The sequence below is a fragment of the Aythya fuligula genome, chromosome 17, assembly GCF_009819795.1.
Source record: "Aythya fuligula isolate bAytFul2 chromosome 17, bAytFul2.pri, whole genome shotgun sequence".
NCBI lineage: Eukaryota > Metazoa > Chordata > Aves > Anseriformes > Anatidae > Aythya > Aythya fuligula.
In genome coordinates, this window is record NC_045575.1 from 8,639,673 (window position 1) to 8,653,669 (window position 13,997).

General features: G+C 36.2%; 2 protein-coding genes across 3 annotated transcripts in view; one reads left to right on the plus strand and one right to left on the minus strand.

The window, feature by feature from the left end:
• The window catches only part of GNAZ (G protein subunit alpha z), a 66,274-nt gene extending 63,198 nt beyond the window's left edge, over positions 1-3,076 (plus strand). For both annotated transcript variants that reach the window (XM_032198915.1, XM_032198914.1), the window contains exon 3: positions 2,461-3,076. In XM_032198915.1, coding sequence (XP_032054806.1) covers positions 2,461-2,805 — 345 coding nt within the window. In that variant the 3' untranslated portion in view covers positions 2,806-3,076. The remainder of the gene's footprint in view (positions 1-2,460) is intronic.
• Positions 1-13,587, minus strand: part of RSPH14 (radial spoke head 14 homolog) — a 92,151-nt gene extending 78,564 nt beyond the window's left edge. Inside the window, exons 1-3 of the mRNA XM_032198916.1 lie at positions 13,085-13,587; positions 12,244-12,346; positions 11,935-12,053 (exon numbers count right to left, since the gene is read on the minus strand). Of these exons, the coding sequence (XP_032054807.1) occupies positions 11,935-12,053; positions 12,244-12,346; positions 13,085-13,283 (421 nt within the window). The 5' untranslated portion in view covers positions 13,284-13,587. The remainder of the gene's footprint in view (positions 1-11,934; positions 12,054-12,243; positions 12,347-13,084) is intronic.
• Positions 13,588-13,997: the final 410 nt, after the last annotated feature.

Genomic DNA, 13,997 nt, shown 5'->3' on the forward strand with positions numbered 1-13,997 from the left:
ACACTTTGGTAACTGATATGAAAATGGCCCATGGAGTTTAAAATAACTAACAGCATATCATCAAGCTGAAAAATTAGTTGACCTAAACTTTCAAGAAGTGAATAACTGGCAAACAGATCAACAATTCTAGTTAAATAAAAAGAAGAAATTAAACACATGTTACTGAAAGAATGCAAATTTTCAGCCTATTATCTACATCTCAGAACCTGTAATACCTTCAGAATCTATATAATTTCTGTAATAGTTTCTTAAATTGTACCTTATTGCACTATTACAGTTCTTTATCATACTTACTGTAGCAATTTATTCTTAAATGCACGTGTTTATTAGAAAAAGGAAAAAAGATAACATATCTAATCACAATCAAATCCCCAAATGTGAAACATATAGCCTGGTCACTGTTGCATTGCTTGAATTGCCATGAATATAAATCTGTGAGGCCTGTAAACACAACAAAAATATACTAGCTTAATATTCATGGTGTTACATCTGAGCTGTAGTCTCTCAGGGAAAATCTAAGGCTAGCATAAAAGCTAAACTGCCTCTCCCTCCCAGACTTTAATTCACAAGGATAACTAAGTTATCAAAATGAAGACCCTTTGCCTTTGCTGTACCTACGATGCCCTCTCAGTTTGTTTTGTTTTTGGACAAACTTGTGTGTCCTTAAGCTATTTAAGCCCTTTATAATGGGCTTAAGAGAGAATTTTAAGCTTGTTTGGAAGTGTATCAAATAAACATTAATTACACATTTCTTTAGTATAAAAATGAGTGTAACTGAGAAAAGCAAAAGTAATTACTATAATTTTTTTATTCAAGTCTTCTGTTTTTATGGAAATGTCACAGAAAAAGGAATAAGCTTCCACGTAACAGTGTAACGACCTACCCATGGAAACCATTTTCATTTATGATTCAGGCTGAAGCACTGTAAAGGGTAAAGGGAATTGTTCTGTCAAGTCATTTAGTCGTTTTAGATATGCTAATCCCCAAGAAATATACAATGGTTATTTTACTTAGTCTTCATATTTTGTTTTTGTGGAACAATAATAAACTCCAGAAGGATATTCTTTAATGTGATCAAATGTTATTGCTAGGCAGAAGGGATTATTCTGATTTGTAACCAGGACAGTGTGAGTGATTTACTAAAATACGTTGTTTTGTGTATATTTGTTTCTATACTTTTTTCCTAATGCATTTGCTGTACAGAAAAAAAATACATATATATATATATATTTTAAGCCCTTTCATGAATACAGCCTTTTCCTACTTTCAGCAGTACAGGAACAAAGCTGAACTGGGAGAGAATAAAGGACCACTTATTCCAGTGTATAGTTTTATTAAGAAAAACTATTGCTGGATATTGAAAAAGATTGAAATGAAATCTTATTGTTTAATTGTAATAGCTTTCCTTCAGAGAGAAAATATGAGTGCATGCCTTAGAAATGTTTCATGTAGACAAATATCTGACTAAGTATTGGAACACGCTGAAAAACATCGACCTTTAGCAAAAATGCTTGATTGAGATATTTCTGTATTTACTTTTGACAATACAACAATCTTTATTTTATTCAGCTCAAATTCTTTTCAAAACGTTCTGTTCCCAGTAACCTAAGCCTTCCGAGAGCACAGGGTACCATGGACAGCTCCACCTGCACCAGCAGTACTGGCAGGAGCAGCGCTCAGGAAGTACCAAAACGGCCGATGATTTCCAGCAATTTCTGCTTTCAGTTTAGAGCAGCATTGAATTGCTACTTCCAAATATGCAACTGTGTTGGTCATTCTACATTTGGTCATCAATAGAAATGCTTGTTCAGGGCAGCAGACAGAGAGATGTTAAACACGTCCGGCCAACTTCAGCTTTTACCTTTAATTATACAACATACAAGTTTCCTCAACACACTAGAATGTGGTTCCTTTTCTCGTGTACCTTTCCAAGTCTACTATTATACAATGGGGAGAAGTGAGACCAGGAAAACGTTGGAGTGTGTACAGTGTGCTAATCCACACATGTAATGATGTAGTGTTATAATTGTGCTACAGTATTTTAGTCTTTAAAACTTCAACCACAGAATCTTGCAGTAGTGTGAAAACCTTAGAAATCAATTATCCCTTTTATTTATTTTAAAAAAAAGTTTATATTGCTAACCTGATTTTGAACTCAACCATCTTTTCCCAAGTTACACTTGCTGTTTCAAAATGTTTAGTGTTAGACTTGCCCTCATAGTTGTAATTTATTAAAATAAATAAATAAATAAGAGTCAGTCTCTTGTGAAATGTATTGTAACAAAATACATGAATTAAGGTTCCTGAAATTTCACACTCAGGTAAGATGGACAGTCACCAAACAGAACAAAGTTCTTTCTATAAGCAGATTTTGCACATTAGCAGGCATAATAATGTACTCCATGTGCTCTCCACAGTTATGCTAAAAGACTATTATTGACCTTGTTTTCTCTCCTACAGAGTCGAATGGCAGAAAGTTTGCGTCTCTTTGATTCCATCTGCAACAACAATTGGTTTATCAACACTTCCCTCATCCTTTTTTTGAACAAGAAAGATCTGCTGGCAGAAAAAATCCGGCGTATCCCCTTAACAGTCTGCTTTCCTGAATATAAAGGCCAAAACACTTACGAGGAGGCAGCAGTCTACATCCAGCGCCAGTTTGAGGACTTGAATCGTAACAAGGAGACCAAGGAGATCTACTCACACTTCACCTGCGCCACTGATACCAGTAACATCCAATTTGTCTTTGATGCAGTGACAGATGTCATCATTCAGAACAATCTCAAATACATTGGCCTCTGCTAAGAATCCTTGGGCTTAATCTGTTTTACCGAAGCGATTAAAAAAGAGGCTAACCACTTCCACTTCTAGTGGGAAAAATGGGGCAATGCTTAGTAGCCCAAGGAGAAAAAAGGGGAAATCTGATGTATGTACACAGTTCCTCTTATGCCCCCTTAGCCTGTTACATTATTTTTCACAAATATATCTTTTGGAGAGTGAGAGTCTCCTCTCTAAAAATCACACGTACACAAAACAAACAAACAAACAAAAAAAAAACAAACAAATCCCCCCCAAATGAAAAATAAACCACACACACACACACAAAAATCCAAACAAAAAGAAAAAAAGAGATTGAGGCCTAACTCTGTGGAGATGTTTTCACCACAGTCACTGCACTTTTATTCCATTTGTTTCATTCCATTTCCTACAGTGGGAGTGTTATCATGTTCTGTGTAAGAAATAATTCTTCATCCAGTTGTCCTAAAATTTTACTGACGTGAAGATATAAAGCTGGTGAGTGACAGATGAACTCATTTGCATGGTGTGGATCAGAATGGTTGTGTTGGGGAGAAAAACTAGTTCAAATCAGAAGCTACAAACAGGAGTGTTTAAGCAAAATACTACTTAAAAGTTGTAGAGAATGGGCATGCACCCACAGTGCTGGTATACAGCCAAACTAAACACACGTACATCATGTATGCACATGACTCACAGCATATACTATGTACACACTTCTGCTTTACTTTATCATGGACACCTTGCCTGTTAAAGGAATTGTTGGTGTGCAACTGTTCTGTGATTTCCAAACTGACTATCAGCCCTTTCTGCTCTTTAAGGCTTCAAAATATGCAGCAAAACTACAAGAAATGAATCTATGAATAGGCCAAATTAAGGTCAGTGTTTCTTCTACTGCTAAGGAGTTTTATACATCGAAACAGTCTTCTTTTACATCTTTTTTTGCCAAATCTTGTGGTGTTTCACAAAAAAAAAAAAAAAAGCAAACTATATTTAAGAAGTAGGTTAGTGTTCCTTTTTTAATACAGATAATAAAAACAAATCACAAGGCAGTTTTTTAAATTATTGTTGTAGTGTCTGGACTGCTGAATGTGAAAGTTGCCAACGGACAATTCTGTTTCACTGCTCCAAATAACTTCTGGGAATCGTACTATTGTAAGAGATTTCCCAAGAAGCAGGAGCCATGGTGACTATATATGGTGTAGTATATAGCCTCCAAAGTCTTCTTCTGTTGGGTTTTTAATTATTTTAAAATGTGATGTATTATTAGAAGGTTAAAGATGAGCGATATGAACAATAACTAAATGTCTTGATATTTCAATTTAATAATTTAAATTATTTACAGTTTAGTGAAGTCAAGAAAACTGAAGAGATGCATTCCTCAGCTCCAGGTTTCATCTCATAAAGAAACACTACTGGATGGAGTAACATTCTGGCAAAGGTTTGAATGCATAAGAAGCTCTGTGGGACTATACTGGAAAATCTCAAATGGATCATATAGACCCAAGTCTTTGGTCAGTTGATTCTTTCCCCTGCCATAGAAAAGACTTCTTAAAGACTTCAGTGTAAAGTTGGTGTGTAAATATATGTTTGATAATTGTAAAGCACATACGTACACAGAGACACAGACACACATGCACACTGGAAAATATCCTTCTACTTTTGTTCCCCCTATGTACTATGATTAGTGCAAGAAATCTCAGCCAAGGGCTCCAAGAAACTTAAAACAAAATGGTTAATAACATCAACAATTAAATTGTCCACTTAAAAAATAAATAATTCAAACGATACCAAACTTGTCTATAGTGTGTTCATTACTTAATGTTATTATACAGCTGTTCCTTAATTGGATAACATTTGCAAACCTTTGATTCCTCTATGACAGACTGCTGAGTTTTGTTAATTTGCTCTAGAATGTTTCCTTCAGTTCATTCACAAACATTCAGCAAATTTCAATTCTGAGCAACTCAGAAAGTTTTAGGGGATGTCTTCCATTTAGTATCTTTACAAATTCTGACTGCATGTTGTTCTTGTTGGATACTTTCAGGAGACAGTAGCAATTTTAGGAGAGAAGCCATGGATCAAGATTAAGATGAAGCTACAGGAAAGAAACTTCTGAAGCTTACCCATATATTACCTTACACAAGCACACACTTTGCACTGATGATTTTCACAATCTCTGGGCTTAGAAGTAGTCTAGGTATAAGCATATAAATTTTTGAATAGTCCATGAAGTTGGTCTCCTAAACCTCTATTTAAAAAGTGAAAAATATGATAAGTCCACATTTTTGTATTACTGAACTCTGTATGTCTCCAAATACCAATATGAACTTCCATCTGGCACATGCTTTTGAAAGATAGGCTTTAAAACATAGAAGTATTTGTGTGGGTTTTTTTTGTGCCCTTAAAAACTTTGTTTTAAAGTGCTTATATAAGGTCACTGATGGTTTTTCACCGAAGTTCTCCTAAAAACTCCATCAATTCAGATTCTCCATCAACAAGGTTCTTTAAGAACATCCTCTAACTGCAATCTTTAAAGGTCTGGGTGTAAGAAAATTTGCAACTCTTGTAGAAACAGCATATCATTCTTATAGGAGGCTTCTTGTTTTATTCGCTTAACTTCACTTGTTAGAAGGTGCTAGGCAAATAATATCCCTGGAGTTTAAACAGAATTTGATTTAAAACCTTCACCCCACTAATGGTTTCTGAGACCAGCTGAAAGTACTTTACAGTGCCTGGATAGTTTCATTTCTTTGTTTCTCAGCATTTCTACAAAACACAACAAAAAGTCCTAACCTTTCTCATGTTGTATTTAAGAATCCTCCTTTTCAACTGTTTGAGGATATCTAAATTCAAAGTAGGTTTTTTTTAAGTGACATGAAGTATTATGTTAGTGGTGAGCTGTGACTGCCAAGAGAACTACAATTCACTTGAAGGCAGTGGTTCAAGCAGTAATCATTTTCAACCTTACTAGAGAATGCAACTGGAACCAAAAAGGTTCTCAGAGTCTCAAGTCATGGGTTAAGACTTGCAAAGTCTTCAGTCCAGATGTAATCAGTAATGGGAAAAATCCATTTGATTTTGTAATGAGGTATTTTATCCCTGTACTGAAGTCATACAGCTCCTTTAAGCATACCCTGGTAACAGTTACACCTGAAGGACAGAAGTAAATGAGCCAATGAGGCTGCACCTCAGGGGTATAAAACCAAACCTTTTGGTTTGGTATGTCAGGCAGGGAATATTTAGCTCTTAGTGGAAATGAGGAGGTGCTATTACCTGCTTGTGGTGTTTGTAGTCAGGCTGCTTGACTTGGTGAGTTTACTAAAAGCTAATTATGATAATTGATAGTACAATCCACAGAGCCAGTCTAGAATCCCTTAATATTGGTTTACTGTTAAAGTACTTGAGATCTCATGTGGTGTTCCTAGTATAAATTGCTTTCTATAGTGTAATATACTATCATTAGATAATTGTGAAAAAGGTATAAAATGAGTGTGGACTTCCTTTTCTCAATGTTTGGACTATGGGATGGTATGTCTCCTTCACCTCTGGCTTGTGTGGTACTGTGGTCACTTTGGAGTGATGAAAGAAAAAACAAGAAAATGCTGGCCTTTGTTAGGGCATGTCTTCAAGATAAGAAAGCTTAGTAAGAAAAGCAAAACCTGAAGTGTAGTTAACTTTGAGGAGGGTAAGAGATCTTTTCTGTATAAAAATCTTTATTCAGTTGAGAAGGTCCTTACAACATTAGTACCACAGGCAACCTACAACAAGTTGAGAACCTAGGATATTTTGTCGAAGGACTAAAGATGTTTCCTAAAGAAAAAGAGTCAGTCCTTAATTTATCATTAAATGAAGATTATTTGGGGAGGGAAAAGAAAAAGTGAAGCAGTGCATGTTATGTTCCTATTTAGTTTAAGAAAAACATAGGAATGGGGATGAATAAAGTAGTAAATAAGTTAAATAATCAATTCATTTAATCATGTTCTCTGAACAGCAATGGCTAGCTATTAACTTTCTAATAATTTAATTCCTATGATGTTTTTGATTTTGATGTTCTGAGTTGATTACTGTTTTCTATTTGAAGAATTCAAGATGTTAAACTGTTTTACACAAAAAAATATTTTTTCCATTATGTAAGAAAAAATTGAGGTATAGGAAGGTTGAAAAATAAAAAGTCTGTACACTGAACAGGTGCTGAAATGAAATCCTTTGGCTCTCAGTCTTTCACCTAGATAAATGATGCAATTAAATTTGCATCTATATCCTCAGTTCTCAGGTTTATCAGTGATGCAGTGCACTGCCACCTGAAAAAAGTATTAATACAGCTGGGATTTCACTTCACCTGGGCAACGATGACATTCACAGAAGAGATGTTCCATCTGCTGCAATATGAATGCCATCTGTCCTTCTATCATTTGCATTCCATGCAACAAAACAGGTTTCGAAGTTAAAAAGGTATCCTTAAACAGTCCTTATCCACAGATTTGGTTGGTTATAATTTTACAAAGGTGGAATCGTGGAGACAGTGAGGGTCAGTAAAATAGAAGTGTTAATCTATTGGGCTCTTCCCAAATGGATGCTCCAACAAGCTTTAAAAATCCACTGTATCATCCAACCCACCTCAATCTCTGCCTGGAAGGGTTAAGTACACTTAAAAACAAAAAGATCATAGCTAGGAATTATTAAACTTTTCCACTATTAAATACACCTTGAGCAAAAGATAACTTTTTTTTTTTCCACAGTTGTTTGTTTGTTTTTGTTATTCCCCAGGTCACTCATTGCATAACACTCAATGCTAAATCTCAACTAACTGTTTTTACAAAGAGTGAAAGTTTTTCTAGTAATCTTTCGTCGCCTGTGTTCTTCATTTTCTGTTGCTGCTGGTTCTGCTGCTTCTTTCATCCTCTATTGAATACATACATGTATCTTATTTTTGTCTTTTTTCTGTCCATTATTTCTTGCCATTAAGTTGTTCTTTCCTTGGGAAATACTACCCTACCCCTCAGTGTTTTCCCAGTCTTAGTGTACTTCTCTATTCTTTGGTGTTTAACAATTTCACTGTTATTGGAGGGTGCTGCTATACATTTTTAAATTTAGGAATCATAAGTAGTCTGTAAGTGGATTCACTTAAAATAACCACATTTTCCTAAATTACTCCTATCTGGAGAAAGACCAGGTGGCCTGGCACAGAGCTAGCTGGAGTCATTGACCACCTTCCAGTAAACAAAAACAAATTTACTCCATGCCAAATGCATGTACAGCTTATGTTCCTTTTCAGCTACTATGGAGCATACTGACTTTTGGCTCTGGAAATTTCCTCTGCTGTAGGAAGCATCAGAAATTTAGCTGAGGAATGCTTTATTAGTTGCTAACTTCCTCCAGCTGCTACAAGACTTCCTAGATGTGAGTGTAGAAGTAAATAGAAAGAGAGGAAGCCAGATGGCTTCTAGACTGGCTGAAGATGGCTGAATTACCAGGCAGAGGCAATTCATTTGACATATTGCACAGATAAAGAAATAATGACTCTTATTACCTATCGGAAAATATTTGCTGTTCTCCCTGATAACTCCTCAAATTGCCTCATAGCACAGGAAGCAATTTAAACACGTTTCTGTTTTTTGTGTAAGAAACCATCTGTAGGTGATTTCACCTCATAATAAAAATTCTGCTCAAGGAATTATATTCCACCCCTTAAACACAGGCATGTACATTTTTAATGTACAAAATACAGGCATATGCATACATTCTATATTTTCTAGCTAAACAAGAATACATGCCTCAGAACAACATCTCCAGTAGAGAGTAACTGATCAGAGATGCTTTCAAACACAACATGCTAGCTTATCATCTACACCACTCATTTTACAGACTGTATGTAGCTGACAGGCTGAGAAGTGCAGTTTTTTTTCCTATTTTCCCCTCCAAAAATGTCGAAGTATATTGTATAAGAACTTGGTCTGGAGAATGTTATGCAAGACTAACTTAATCTAGGCAAGGACTTATATTCTGAATGTGTCTTGAAGGCTTTTAGTAGCACAGAAGTTGACAGAGTAAATAGTCAAAACTTCCAATCATTTCACAGCTGAAGAAACTAAGCTTTGGAAGAGAATTTCACGTAAAAAGGCAATAATTCAAGTGTAAAGAGAATGTGAGCAGTATCATATTTGGTGAGAGACTTGAGTACAGGATCAGAAGATAAAGTTCTGCCTGCGTCACAGATGTAAATAGTTCCTCTACATCCACTTTAAATTTCTTCATAAATAGAAGGGGGTGGGGAGGATATAGGGGATAAATTGGCCCACATAAACATGCAGTACATGAGCACTGCAAATACATCAGGATTATGCTAAATGCTGAGGATTAATGAAGGAAAATAAATGTATTCTAAACAAAGATACCTTTTTCTAATAGAGTAACAACTCTCATTACTTACAGTTAGAAGGAAACTTTAATGAAGGCACTGATGCACAGAACTTACCAAATAACTAATTCAAAAATTTGTTAAATACTTTTTTTTCTCCTCATACTACTAACTACTCTTTGCTACTTCCCTCATACAGGTTTGTGTTATTGATCACTTGATTTGAAAAACCTGCTTCTTATCTGCCACCAGTACCTGAAGTGGGAAAGGCAAAACAGGGAAACAGCCATCAGCCTTAGCTCATGAGAAAGCTCACTGAAAATGATCTGCCCTTCAGAACTGTATAAGCAACTTGTACTAAACTGGGACTGGATTTGGAAGCTGCTCTTTTAGTGGCAGAGGCTTCTGCTCACCTCATCTGCTGTGAATCCTTTGCATTCAACCAAAGGCAATGTCCTGAGGGGGGAGAGAGCTGCAGCTGGCTCTCAGCTTTTGCTGAGTTCTCAGTGCACCAGGATTGATAATCCTTTCACTCCAGGAGGCAACCTGATCCCTCCTTGTACAGTATTATCTTTTATTTTCCCCCTTATCACCAACCTGGTGCTTTATAGCCATGACAGTTCCTGTCAGTGGCTCCTGAACTAAGCAGAAATATTCAGATGTCTGCAGGGATAAAGATGGAACAAGGGTAGTAGACCTTTTCTTGATCCCTAAGCAGCAGCATGGTGCTCCATTATGTATCCTCTACTTTGGACAAAATATTGATTTCTGTAGAATTATTAATAAGCAATGTTTTATGTTTTGGCACCACCACGAGCGAATATTGCTTACTGCTACAATACATCTCTAAACAGAAATGATGGTTTTAATAAAATACTTTCTATGTAACCCTTGTTCTTAAAAATTGCTTGATCTGGCAGTCTCCCCATAAAAGACTATTATTTTCAAACAGGACTCTGCTATTATATTGCAACCTTTAAATTAATACTAATGTCTGAAACGCTACATTATCTTACCTTTTAAAAATTCCAGCAGAGTGTGAACTGAAACTAGTTATTGTTATTGCTGCCAAAACTTTCAGACAAGTGATAACTATCAAATTATTAGCTAAAAATGTATTCTGAGACATCTTTAATGAATAGTTCCATATAATAATAAGTATAGTAGATTTTAGAATAGATAAAAGTAGGTAAGCTTTAAAATACCTTCAACTTCCATTGAAATATTAAAAGTAAATCCTTAAAAGGATTAAAAAAAAAAAGTCTTCCCACTCTGTCCAGATTGAATTCTGAAGTGGCTGCAATTGAAATACTTAGAAATATGCTACAATGTGTGTTGAATGTCTTTAACTTTACTAGCTTCAAATTGAAATACTAGTCTAAAGAAAAAAAGATTTTTGAAAATCTAAGAGTAAGCATTTAAATATTGCTAGTATACACTTGCAATAGTGGACTTAGAGAACAGATTAAAGATCAAATATTAGTTTATGATTCTTTATCCCTTGCTGTTGCTAAAATGAGTATCAACTACCAGCTATAAAAATTTCAGCTTGCATCCCATAGACGTTCAGCTCAAATCAGCAGAGTGCATTCAAAAAGTCAGCATAAAACTACTAAACTTTATTGGAAAGGACACTTAAAATGTAACCTTTTTCCATTAAGTCCAAGAACCTAAAGGTGAGCAGGTGTTTACATAGAACGTTAGCTGTTCTTTGCATTTTTGTCTCAAATTCGTATCTAAAAATCTTTTGTACAGCAGTTCCCAAACAGTGAAATTTCTAAATTCTACATTGTGCACACATCTGAAATTTTCACCAGTAAAAGGAGACAAGTGGTAAGCTCCTACATTAGATGTGGCTAGATATCTAGTAGTCTAAAGGTTAGAGCTATGCAGAAAGTTCAGGACAACAGGGAATGAACAATAAGGCTTACAACTGAATTATGCAGTAATAACCTGTATGGATGAATGCTTAGTAACTTCTACTGATTTACAAACATTTCCATCAACCAGAATAGTAAGGTTTGAGACTAAGATTTAGAATCTGTAGAATCTGGATATAAAAGTAACAAATCTGCATAAATTCCACTAGTGTACAAAAGATTTAGAAAACTATAAGCTATGTATGTGGTAAAAATAATCATGTACAATGGCCTATTCTTGTGGTGAGTTATACACTCTCAGCTTAAATTCCTTTATCTATGCATGAAGCATTTAAAAACAAGACACCTGACCCTGATGTAATCAACCTAGCTTCTGTTTATCTCACTGGAAATGAATTCTGCTCTGTTGATGTCCATTTATGTAATCTTAAGCTCACCACTTATGATAGGTCAAATCTTTTGGCCCTGGAGATGCTGATTTGTCTCCTGCTGTGCAGGGAGTATAGGATGACTAGCTCAATTTGGCATCTTGAAGTTAAGTGATATTTATCATATTTTTTATCTTACCAATTCAAGCCATTTAACTGTATTATCTAGCTTTTGGTACTGAAGGGCAAACAGTATTTGAATAAAATATTGGAAAATACAAACTTCAGTGTTCCCTGAATCATCCCCAATTTTTTTTGTCTTTTTTATTTAATTTACCACCTAAAAGCATTATCAAAGAGTACATTTAAGAAACACTGCCTACAAGCATGGGCTCAGAGACATTAATAGACAATCTGTGGAATGCACAGTGCAATTGACTGGTAAAATAAATCTGGAAAAGAAAAACTTAAATTCACCTACCTATCTCCTTTGCTGATTTACATAATTAATTACAGATTAATCCCCTACCTTCATGTAACTTTGCCATCATTTCAAAAACTTGGTGTGCGTTCTTCCGACAGATATCTACTGGATCATCCATGAGCTCAGCGAGGGCAGGTATTACTCCCTTTTGTATCAACCCTTGCCTACAAGCATTGGAAGACAGATTTAACTATGCAAGATACATCTCAAATATTTACTAGATGCATAACGTTAATTGAATACTCTTATTTACATTGCACTTATCTTTCAAAAAAATTAGAAATTCTGTTTTTATTTCTTACAGAAACTTTATTGCATCCCGCAATATTCAGTAAATTCTGGAATTATACCTACCTGCCGACATTATGCATTGCCATTATACAGAAGATTTCTGTTGTTTTTTGTCGTACAGTACTGTCATGATGCAGTAGCAAATTCTTCAGGTTCTCCACGAATCCTTTGAGACACAGTAGTTGATTTTAGTATTTCTTACCTTCAGCATTAGTTTAAAAGAGCAACACTTGTTTTTACCTCACAATTTAAGTGCAAGCAATCAGAAATTTCATGTTGTCCTGCAGGTGAAACTCTCAATGTCGCACTACAAGTACAGCAGAAACTTAAAGACCTACTGTGAAAATGCCATGCCATCAATCCTCAATGATCTTAATATTAAAATGTATATAACTACCCCCAAATAACTGGCAATTTGACAGCTAGTGAGGATAGAAGAAAGTTCCCATTGACTTAATTTTGTGTTGAATAATGCTGCAAACCACCTGGGGGTGGGGGAAAGGAGGAGGGGTACCAATTTTTCTCTGCTCCACAATAACTAAAAACTTTTTTCCCCTTTCTGAATATTTTTTCTATTTTATTTGATCTATCATAAAATTTAGCAAGACAACAAGAAAAAAGGCTCAGTGATTCTGCACTACTTTTGTATTTGGGGAGTAATAGACCCTGTAGTGAGCATCTGATAAATTCTAAAGTGAGTATACTCTTAAAATAGCTGTTAGATGGTATTATAACATGCTTTACCTTTTAAAGTAAAACAAGTAAGAGATCAAACCCCCAAAATTTTCATGGCTTTTTTCTGTCATCAAAGATATCGCAAGGAAAAAAATAGGGCACAAGAGTAAAGTGTCCCTCCCCTCAGCCATCACCACCATGTCAAAGCTTCCGATACCAGACCACTTACCTATTTGTATTGCCTGGTAGACTTTTTCTGGGTCATGGACCAAATCACAGAGTGCCATCAATGCCCGCTGCTGAGTCAGCAGCTCGGGAGATTGGATCTCCTCGTTCAGTTTAGGAAGGGCCCTCCTTCCAAATGCAATAGGCGCTTTTGTGGGGTCTATATCTGGGGGAAGCTGCGCTGAGATACGAGTGCTCGCCATCCCTAATTTCCCTGGGAAAGATACCCCTTATCACTAAAAATACTCCAAAGTGACTGTACCTGGTGACAGGACAGCTAACGAACCAAAACAACGGCTGACTGAATGCAGTTCTGACTCCTAAGAGTGCAATTTTAGTACATGCTCGTTGTTAGAAAGCTATGAAAGAGGCTAGAATGGTTCGTCAGATGAATCTTCTTATTTAGGTTGATTTTTTTCTACTGAATACCGTAGAATAAAAAAGCAATTCGTTAACGTCTGTCTGAAAGGACCGGCGACTGCCGCCTTCCTCGGTGAGGGAACGGGGCCGCTGACAGAAACGCGTCGCCTTGAATACTGAAAACTGCTCAGCTACAAAAAAAAAAAAAAAAAGCAGCTGCACGGTGAAGAAAAAAAAAAAAAAAAAACACAACCCTACCTAACAACAGCTTCTCTCTCTTAAGAATAAGCCAAAATTCTAAATAACGAAAGGCCCTCCGTCCCAGACCACACAATGTAAGGCCCCCATCTCCCCCCCCCGCTGCCTCAGCGCCTTCCAACGCCTTTCGCGCCCGCGCTCCGGTTGCCACAGCAACCGGCTGTTTGCGTACGCCCTGCTCCGTGAATAAACGCTACGCAGCCAAGCGCTCCTTTCTCTCTCCCGTTTCAGGCCTTGCGTCTATAGCGTAAATAACGCGTTTTACGGTAGCTGTTGCGAATGAGTGGCGTCAACAGCGT